The sequence below is a fragment of the Styela clava genome, chromosome 7 (genome assembly GCF_964204865.1).
Source record: "Styela clava chromosome 7, kaStyClav1.hap1.2, whole genome shotgun sequence".
Classification (NCBI taxonomy): domain Eukaryota; kingdom Metazoa; phylum Chordata; class Ascidiacea; order Stolidobranchia; family Styelidae; genus Styela; species Styela clava.
In genome coordinates this window covers 9,922,393-9,933,451 of record NC_135256.1, presented here as the reverse complement: position 1 = coordinate 9,933,451, position 11,059 = coordinate 9,922,393, and the positions used below count along the sequence as shown (strand labels likewise).

Here is an 11,059-nt window from a genome sequence, read left to right as displayed (position 1 = left end):
AATATTTTCAATTAGGTGTTGGATTTCGACATAAAACACCGTTGTCGGGAAATATTGATATCATTCGAGAGATCCAATTTCGGGTTTTATTTTAAAATCGTTCCCGACGGTAGAATTTTTTTTATTTTTTGATAATTTTTAAAAAAGTACCATGTAATATGATTATTTATTTTTTGAGGAACAAACTTTAGGATCAATTTCAATTTATATTTGAAATTTGACTTGAAACACCATTACCGCGAAATATTGATATCGGTCGAGTGTGCTAATTTTGACTTTAAATTTAAAGTCTTTCTCTACGATAGAATTTTTTGAAATTTGTAAGATCATATACTGTATAATATGATAATTTAATTCCGTGATAAACAACTCGTTGAATCCTTTTTGATGAACTGTCGAATTTCGACATCAAAAGCCATCGAGACAATGTGTATCTGCTGGTGTAATGTTTTTATCATCATCATTTTTTTTATTTTACAAGATGTATTTGTGCAAATCAGGTATGGTTTATTCATAACTACATTTTATTCATAAAAAGATCAAGCACTTAGCTTAGATTTCAATTTTCCTAATTTTTAGGTCTGACGGAAAATTTCAGGCTTGCTTACCGTCATATCTGGCAACTTTGATTAGAGATATTATTGTTCAGTTGATTTTGATTCATTTTCCCGGCAATTGTGGCCATTTTGTGCCATCAATTGGCAGACTCTGGAAGGTTCTGGTGCTGATTAAAATGTGGATATGGGTAATTTAGTAATCTGTGAGCGTTTAGGATGCCTCAAATTACCGTATAACACTGTCAGAACGCCAGCCACACACTCGTGTGACGCTAGCCCGCACTCGTTTTTGTCAGGCCATGCTTGGTACCGGTATTGCATTTGCGTTGTAGATTATATATCAGATATGGTCTCTTTATTGTCAGAGCCACCAAGTTTTTATGTAATAACGTTTATAAAGCCAGTAACGTTAGTCTATTAGTAGACCTAGGAAAATTCTATTTTCAGTCTATTCCAGTATTCTGATATTCAAAAGTTACCGTACAGTTCAATACAATTTATTTCGGCATTCAATCTAAATTTTGTATCGTTCTGTACGGTACCGGTATCCGTTTTTCATTATAGCCTATTTCATGTATTTATGATGTGCTTTTCCTACTGTACCGGTACGGTACCGGTAATAGACTTTATATTATGCATGCATGACTGCATGATCGTACAAATTCAAAATTGAAATAATAAAAATACTAAATAATATTATTTTGAATTTATACAAGAATAATGACACAATTTCTGCCTCCCAACTTGCTAGCTCTATTTGCTGCTCGAGACCCAGTTCCGTACAAACCTCCAACTGCTCAGGTAAGTGAGAAATGATTATAAATATACCATATAAAACTGTAAAATGATTCTATAATCAGATAATCTAGGAATTTGACTTCATAATTTTGATATATTTATTCATATTATAATTGTTGTTAGTTCTTCAAAATATGTCTCATGTAATGCTGGACCCTTTATAGTATTTTTATAAAAGTATGAGGTTAACATATATTTTATGTTTCACATTGTTTTATAGCTATCATGGGAGAAAGATCGCGAAAAGAATCCATACTGTGGTGTTTCACAATATACCTCACTATTTGAAGATCCCAAAGACACACCTCCACCAACCAGGGGAGAGACAAAAGCAGAGAAGAAAGCCAGAAGGGTACTTTGATATTTAAAGATTGTAGCATTCAGCGGATGTTTTGAAAGTTTGGCAATCAAGCATTTTCATAGTCTTAATTTTATGTTTAACTCAATTATCACGACCAATATACTGCTCTATATCAGGGGTGACAAACCTGCTTTCGACCGTGATCGACTAGAATCTTCAAAATAGCTCACGATTGACTAATCGGAAAAAGGGTCATACACAAACGAATGGGTGCTGAATATGCAGATAACTACACACAGCATACAAAAATTTCCCCACTGCTAATAAGCTTGGATTTGTAGGCGCAATCCTAATGAAATCGTCACAAAAGTTTTTTTTTCATGTTCCATTATTAAAATTGTTAATTTGATAATCTAATTGTACCCGAGGTAAATGTTTCATCATTTGGGGTTTATTCAAATCACATAATCCAGATATAATGTTGGATGTTATATGACTGCTCGAACTTCAGTATCTACTTTATAATTTCCTCTGAGTGCGATTCTTCGCTCGCTTGGAATTGGAAAAAATGGGTATTCTGATGCCACTGCTATTATTGCTAATGAAATTTATCACTTCTCTCGTAGTTATACAATAACTTTCGAATACTGCAGAATAGGATTGTAGAATGTATTGTAGGATCGTGTTTCAGTCAAGACACTCAATGGCAGCAATCCTCTCGCACATAACCATCCCTGCATGGGATTCGAACCTGCGAACCCACGCAGAGTAGTTAGGGGTGCGGTGGCGAGCGTATTCCTAATGCTTAGTCCGTTGAGCCACACCGCCGCGCCAAACTTTCATTTTTTACAATCGACGGAATTGACTGCTTGTAAGGAGCACGTTTCAAACGCGAAAGCGCTCGACCAATAATTACGACTTTACGTAATTTGTAACTTCCCTTCCGTAACTCGAAACAATTCCGTAAATGACGTGCAAGCCTACTCCCACCTACTACTGTATGGATCAAAATGGACTTCTATAAGCTTTTTACTGACTGCCTTTTCTCTGTTGTGCATTAATGTGTGGTCTTATTTGCTGTGAAACTTTTATTAATGATGCAAGCACTGTGTAGGACTGCTTTATTTTTCAACATATACTTTTAATTGACTGAAACGGAATGTTTCTTTCTATTTGTATTTACTGCGGGTTCAGGTTGTAGATATCGGTATGTCCATATCGGTTATCGGTCACCAGTTGGCCGATATATCGTTATCGGTGCCAAAAAGTGATATCGGTCGAGCTTTACTCAATATTCAGCCCTTCTTTTTTTAACCATGGCATGGCGAAACTTCCATTTGTTGCTTAATAATATGCTCTCGGGCTTGCCCAGACTCAAATACTGTATATGTATATCGTATTTTGCGTATGTACAGTACTGTATTCTTTCAGTTTTTAAACACACAACTGGCGCTGCATGAAATTAATTCAAGACAATTTTTTGGGGTATGTTATCAAATTCACTCAACATCAGACGCGATTGACTACTCGAGTCGTGGTGATCAACTGGTCGATCGCTGTCTACGTGTTGGCCACCCCTGCTCTATACTAAGGTTTATAAGCATTTTTATCCCTACATATACATGACTCATGTTGGAAAGATACGACTCAAAATGCGTTACTGGATTGATTCAATCAGTACCTGATTGCGAAGTGCAAAGTATCCATATTAATAACATTCAACATCTTTTCTACCATTTTTTTCATTTCAAACAGATAAAAGAGAAAGCAATACTACGTGCAAAAGAAATTGAAGAAGAAGTTAAAAATTACGATCCCCACAATAATAAAAGTGCAACAGGAGATGCCTTCAAAACATTATTTGTGTCACGCGTAGTAAGTCTCAATTTGTAGCCTTTTTTCAATGTTCTAGTCTTCAATTTTAACTCGATATTGTTTCCTTTATTTCAGAATTATGATACCTCTGAGTCGAAGCTGAGAAGAGAGTTTGATATGTATGGCCCCATACGTAAGGTAAAGTAATTTATGAGTTTTATATTCCAAAAATTGGATTTTTGTTGCAAATTCAATTTCTGCATTGAATTAAATCTGATAGAAGCGTAAATTTTTCGCTTCTGTCACGGAGTTAATTTGCAATTTTTGCTTTTTAGTATCTTAGTTAGCGAGTGTACTTTCTTGCTTGCACATAGAGTCATAGGGGGATATATATATGGCAATTGCTGCATTATGCTAAGTGCTAGAAATATACTTCCTCACACCTCTGATTACGGACGCTACTAAAAAGATAGGTATCACAGGTATCAGTGACTAAAAATGTAGATAGCAGTAGTAAATGACCAAAAAGGTGGGGTCAGGGTTACTGATACCCTCCCTGTAAACCTACCTACCTTTTCACTTTTTAATTCATCTACTACTAGTTGATACCTACCTTTTTAGTGACTGATACCTGTGATACCTACCTTTTTAGTAGGGCCCCTGATTACCCTGGTCAGTTATTGGCTTCCTTTGACATCAGAATCATGCATCTGAAACAAATAACTGGTTAACCATTTCCATATTCAACATCGACTAGTAACTGGACAAGAGGCCACGGTTCGCTACTTAGTTAGGCTGTCCCATCGACTTTGCTCCCCCTTGGGATAAATGTAAAAGTGGTATGCTAATATTGCTATATTGTTCAATCTTTGTTAATAAGTCATTTGAAGCCGATGATTAAAAAGCTGAAAATAAAACTTTTGACCAAATTCAATTTGTTTATTCAAACTTTTTTCTTTCGTTAATTTATCCCTTTTGCCAGAAGTAATTTTTTTGATTTTTTTTCAATATTTCTGTTTTTCATTTTAGATATCTATGGTTAAAGATTCGAATGGGAAACCTCGGGGTTATGCTTTTATTGAGTTTGAACATGAGAGGGACATGCACAGTGAGTGTTAAAATCAGTTGTTAATATTTTCAAATCAAGACTGCAGGTTGTAATACATGAATACTGTGCCTTCTTTTTTAATGGATCATAATTTTAAATCAACTCAATTGACAATCAGAACAACATACTACAGAGGCGCGATCTTTCTTGTATTATAACATGCAAGCTTGCAAAACCATTTTGGTGGTAGGTGTGTTTACATCTTTTTCCTATCGAAAACTGGCCATCTACAATTATTGCTTTAAATTATTTCTATCAAATTTCGGTTTATTGTTGTATGTAAGGTCAGGAAGGTAGGTAGAACCACAAGATTTCGTTTTGGGGGGCGCTCCAAATTTATCGATACCAGTGTCGTTTTTTTACTTAATGACTATAAATAAAATAGTGACAGTTTACTAAACGATTGTTTGTCTCGTTTTCCGCAGCTTAACAATGTGCTGCATAAAAAGGCGCCATTGAAAATGTGAATGTGATGAACACACATTGTGTAACTTCAGAATGTCTCGTCATTACAAAGTTATGAAAATTGAAATGATTCAGTATTAGGTTTGTATACTCACCGCCTTACTATTCGCTGGATTGGTAAGAAGGGTTTGTATACAAAAGATCTCACCCTATTTGGTCTTTATGACAAAAATCTTGCAGTTAAATTTGGTAAATTGATAAAAGCAAGTACACTGGGTCATAAAATTTAGCTCAACTCTTTGGTAAGTTTGATGTCTTGCTGATGTGTCAAAAGCTAGTCCTGGAAAGAACCACAATAGCCAATATAAAGGATCACTTTTGAATTAAAACCTGATGTTTTTATCTTATCAAAATTTGTTCTAATTCCTTGGATTTGCACCTAGTCTTTAAATTTGCAACAACTTCCTGAAGATTGCTTTACCATTTTACAAGGTCATAGTAACTATTTTATGGTAAGAGCTACGATATGTCAAAATATCAGGTAAAGTCCCTTGTGGAATAATATCCTTGACTGATATTTCAGAGCTCCTTTGGAGTGGAGGTATTAATACACCTCATTAAAAATACTTTTATTAAAACTAAAACTTATATATCAATTTATGTCTGGTGGTGAGCAGACAACAGTAGTAAGTGCTTAGTAGTTATGTGTGGATTAAGTTTGAAGTAAGATAAACTTATTATATAAATCGGGTAAGTTCTGGATTGAAAAGATGTCTATTCCCTGCATGAAATGCTGTGAGATTATATAATCGGGTCCTGTAACAGTCAACCAACTAATTTCGTAGGTAACGCAGGTGGTAGGTAGTTGAGGTAAGGCCAGAGAATAGAATAGAAAATGTTTAAAATGAGATTTCAATTATTTTCAAATATGAATTATTCATGCGACATAATGCATTATCAAATAAGAATCTCTAACATTTCCAGCATATGAACTAATTTCATAAACAATGTACATAAAACATTTGCGTAAAATCTTCAATGAAGATTGCAGAATAACTGCCTCTGCGAATACACATGTATTTGCAGTTCAAAATATTTTTCTTCTGTAAAAAGAAATGGATTAAAAAAGTGTTATAGAAGTTAGTTGTGAAAAAATGCAGGAAACTCAACATTGGTTATTTCTAAAATGAATGATATACATTCAAAGTAGTGTTATGGTAAATTTCTATCAACTATTTTATCCAACAGGCCATTTAAACTTAAAAAGTTGGTTAGTCTCAGATGACCTCATCATGGTACTTTTAATGCTAGCGTTATCGATATAGTATAATAGTTCACATGGTATATGCCGGTAACTGTGAAAGAAAACATTCTATTTCATGGGTTTGCAAGGTGGGATAATTCCAATTTGAATATAAAAAGGTTTGTATGATTAAAATATCTATGAACTTATTGTAATGGAAAATCAAAAATAAGAAGTGGACGTCAGTCTTGCCAATAAAAATCTGTGGAGATTCACATGACTTGCAAGGTAGATTACTTCGCTATCTAACTATGCTATTCTGTGTTATCCCAAAAAAAACACCAACAAAATTCATTCAAAATCATTTGTTATTAACAGCTGCTTACAAAAATGCTGATGGAAAGAAGATTGATGGACGACGAGTACTAGTAGATGTTGAAAGAGGACGAACAGTAAAAGGATGGCGGCCTCGAAGACTCGGAGGTGGACTTGGTGCAACAAGACGTGGACCTAATGAAGAAAACGTGAAAGCTGAAGGCCAAGTACCAGGGTATGAATGATACTTGTGATAACTGTTATTATGATGAGTAAATTCATATTGAATGAAAAGTTATGAGGATATACTGTTATCTTGGTTTATTCTCGTCCATATGTGGATAATTGTGATCATGAGACTGTTATAAGGTTTATATTGTTGGTTAGAATTCATGAAGAGTATTTAATGTCATAGGTTTGAAAATTACTATTACATGACAATGACATACCTCCTGTCTGTGCTTTTATCAGAAATTTTTGACATATTTCATAAAAATGTCCCTGTCTAAACTCCCATACCTATTATCCAATTCCATACACAGTTTTCTATTATGTCATGGTAATTGTCACTGAAAATTTCATTCTAGTCTCCATTTACTTCTGATTGAGTTGAGACCGCTTTTGATTGTGATCAGAGTCAGATCACTATTTAGTGTGTTATTTATTTTGAGCACAGAAAAAATTTTAAATTCTGTAAACTTTTATCAGTTCTGCAATGCATTTATGTTACAGTGTTGAAAATTTATGTATTTCCTTGTGTGAAGATTTATTTATTTTGTAGACGAGGTGATGGCGAAAGACCAAGAGAACAGCCAAGGAGTGCAAGCAGAGATCGAAGGTATTTCACTACTGTTTATTTGAGCACCAGAATAGTTGAATACACTATCATTTGAATTTCTATCATATAGCCACATGGACATTCGTTTGTTATTGTATTATTTTGAAAATGTTTGTCAAATACTTGATACGTTTTGATGGTCGCTTAAAACAAGCACGAATCTAATCTTGGTTATTAGCAGAACGTTTCATCTGTTTTTGCACCCTATACTAGAGATGTACCGATGTATCTTGTTTAAATACACAATTTCTGGTGCTCCAGGAGTATGCACACCAAGATGCCACACAACCTGAATCCTGACCGGTGCATGCATGCTATGTTCAGGTTGTGTGCCATCTTGGTACGCATACTTCCAAGAGGTCCCTTTATAGATTTATTGATGTGGCCGCCTAGTATTATAGGTATTATAAGTAGCCTACTTCTGGTTGGCGCCGATTGATATCCTTTCATTTTGGATGTAATTTATTGCTGCGACGATCACGATTGAACACAAAATAAAATATTTGCATACATTCGATATTCTTTTAAACACGAAAAACGATATTCGAAGGTCGCGATATTAATATTAAATTGGAATGGGACATCCCGGTATATGAGTTTTCTAATTGAACACCTAGATTACTAGCGTTAGTGTACAATGCATCCTAATCAGTTAATGCATCTGGATACCAAACATAAATTTCTTATGTGATATATCTCTTTTTCGAACTGAAATAATGTGTACTATGAAATGAATAACATTTAAAGACTATTGTTTAACCCGTCTGCCCTACGCAGCACACTCAATTATGGTAATAATTACATAGTATCGGTATCGGCGTTTTTATTTGGTATCGGATCGGTATCGGCGACAAAAGTGGTATCGGTACATCTCTACCCTATACACACTTCCTAACGGCCAGTCATTCGTTTGGTAGTCATTGTTTATATCTTCAGGGAACGTCACTCATCAAGAGAAAAACGAGACAGAGGAGATCGAGATAGGAAAAGAGATCGTGACAGGGAACGTCCCGGACGAGAAGATCGTTCAGGACGAGAAGATCGTTCTCGGAGAGATCGTGATGAATCTGGTAAATAAATTTTATTTTCAGAAATCTTGATATTTTTTTAATTTGACTTACTTAACGGAATGAATCTTTCTAAAGATATGGTTCAAAAACGTGTATTCTCTTTTTATATTTTACCTCTATTATACCATAGCCCACTTTTGACTTCAAATTTTATATTCAACAAATCGTATAAATAATTATTGACCTTTTCTATTCAGGATGAATTTTAAACCTCGACTCCATTTTAATTTATTACAGGTAAAGATAAAGATAAGGACAAAGGTAGAGACAGAGATCGGGATCGTAAGCACCGCAGAGATAGATCGAGAGAAAAAGATGGATCTAGGAGAAAACGAAGCCGGGAAAGGGATAGAAAAGACAGGGGTATATTCAACGTTGCCTATATTTTTTTCATCAATCAAATACTGGCACATTAGTCAACATCCATTAACTATTCACATGACTTAGATTAGGGCTCATTAAAGTTCTTGAGGGTCGTCAAAAAGTTTGAAAAACACTGGTTTAGATTATCAATATTTTTGAAATGAGATATTATAAAAAGACTGTCAGAATGCACTTGATTAGTCTTTTCTACCATTCAAGGATTGTTCTAAATTTTTCCAGATTGAAAAACCTAATTCAATTTGTTTCTTTGTTATGTTTCAATTAGATCGATCAGACAGAGATAGAGAACGCAGTGGCCGCAGTCGTTCAGACAGAGATAAAAATCGTGATGAATCAAGAAAAGATTATCGGCCTGACGAATATCCTGAAGATGGAGGAGTGAAACAAGAACAAAAAAATGGTGACATGGACCAATCAAACAACTATGCTCAAAACTATGAAGGTAAATATTTCCATTTTTCATATCAATTTATTGTATGGAATTCTCAGGAGGGTTTCAGAAATTAATGTAAAGTAAAGTCCCTATAACAGGTAACTGGAGAATAGAACTAAGATCTTTTAACTGCTGGAGCAATCTTTCTTTCAACTATACAGCCTAACCCTGTTTGGTGAAAACAGTATGAGGAATGAAATAGGAGGTTTTCTGATACAAGGAGCGATAACAAGCACTTTTTGGTCTTGGTCTACAACTATGTCTTTTCTACTTTCTATATTGGCAATTAGCAGTACCCCGTTGTGCAGACATGGGCAAAGTATGGCGCGCGGGGAAAATCCGACCCTTTGGGTTTTTCAATCTGGCCCGCCTGATGCTCCCATAACCAAACTGAAACCAAATTTTGATGATTTAGCTAAAAATAACAGGAGTTTGTTACGACTGTGGTTAAATTTAGTTCTGGCAAGAGGCTTATTGTTTTCGACTGTTGCTTTTGTAACATTGTAAATATGTTTATACACACCTACATGGCCCTCCAGTCTAGGTAGGCAAAATTTTTGGCCCCCTGGTTCAAAAACCTTGCCCACCCCTGCTGTAGTGTGTGTACCAGGTTAGGGTTATGCCATAATCTTTAGTTCTATTATGAGTTCGGGGACTGTCTGTGTTAGCAAATTGAATATACCCCCTGCCCATAGGCTTCCGTCCCTTTACACATCTTGATTTAAAGCAGGCAAACAAAATTAGTTACCTTCGTATGGGTACACACACTTCTGGAGCGCCCAATTAGCAACACCTTATTCTCTTCTCTCTGATCAGGTTTGTTTTTGTACATGGTGTGTTTTTGACTATTTAGATATTCAAGATACTTGAATAACGCAATCGCCCAGTCTTTCACCGAAAACTTCTGATTATGCTATATTATTATTATTAATATGTCATGTTTTCTGGTTTGACAAAAACTTTTTCCCTCCATAGGCACTGGTATGGTAATAACTTACTTATAAGATATATTTTATTAATATTTGGATAACTTTCAAGGTGGTGGAAATGAAGTGAAGCAAGAACCAACATATGAAAATCATAGAGGTGAGTGTTCTTTTATCACAGTCCATAGTGTTTATATTATATGAATAAATATTTTTATGATTAAAAATTTTAGAGTCTTATGAAGGCCGTGGAGAACCAGATGGATATAGAGAATCTGAGGTATATCTTTCCAGCTGTTTTTAAATATTTGTGTTGTTGTTATCCAAAATTTGGACCATCGTTATAATATTTCAATATTAGGTCTTCTTTTGTTTGAAATGAGACAAGGTCTGCAAATTGATTACTCATTATAAAATTGATTTTGTTTTGCTTATGTTTATTAGGAAATTTCTGCGTCGCCTGAAGTATTCTGTTCCTGGATGTTTTGTTCTTTTGTATAAAAATTTTTTTTTCATAAATCCAATGTATTTTACAGCAAATGAAAGAAGCCGAAAAACAAGAATACAATGAAAATAGAGAAATGGAATATTGAGCATTTCATGCCACATGTGAATAGTCATTCATCAACTGCCGTTTGAAAATAACTTGATCGCTGCTACAGTTTGTTCAGTAGTATTCATTGTGGTGAATTCTATGTTTATAGCGTTGAAAATTTTGTGACGATAGTTTAGGATGAGATCGTGCGAGATTGGATTATGTATTTTGCTTGTTTTTTTATTTCATTCACATAATGTACCAGATGGTATGTTTGTTATCACTATTTTGATTTTATCTAAAATCGAATAAACTGAAAAATTGCTTTTAA

The 11,059-nt window shown here is 34.6% G+C and overlaps 1 protein-coding gene across 1 annotated transcript; it reads left to right on the top strand.

Annotated features, from left to right (window-relative positions):
• The first annotated feature begins 1,191 nt into the window (after positions 1-1,191).
• LOC120328439 (uncharacterized) lies at positions 1,192-11,059 on the top strand. The gene is made up of 13 exons (XM_039394922.2): positions 1,192-1,358; positions 1,576-1,707; positions 3,412-3,531; positions 3,607-3,669; positions 4,501-4,579; positions 6,606-6,777; positions 7,324-7,380; positions 8,317-8,450; positions 8,688-8,813; positions 9,100-9,276; positions 10,306-10,353; positions 10,427-10,473; positions 10,730-11,059. The coding sequence occupies exons 1-13, from the start codon at positions 1,278-1,280 to the stop codon at positions 10,784-10,786; spliced, it is 1,293 nt and encodes a 430-aa protein (XP_039250856.2). The 5' UTR covers positions 1,192-1,277; the 3' UTR covers positions 10,787-11,059.

What these genes read in the sequence shown, in the direction of transcription:
- LOC120328439 (XM_039394922.2), top strand. Translation starts at nt 1,278, where the DNA reads ATGACACAATTTCTGCCTCCCAACTTGCTAGCTCTATTTGCTGCTCGA. An exon ending in TGTATGGCCCCATACGTAAG is followed by an intron (nt 3,670 to 4,500) that starts GTAAAGTAATTT and finishes TTTTCATTTTAG; the next exon opens with ATATCTATGGTTAAAGATTC. An exon ending in CTATGCTCAAAACTATGAAG is followed by an intron (nt 9,277 to 10,305) that starts GTAAATATTTCC and finishes ATAACTTTCAAG; the next exon opens with GTGGTGGAAATGAAGTGAAG.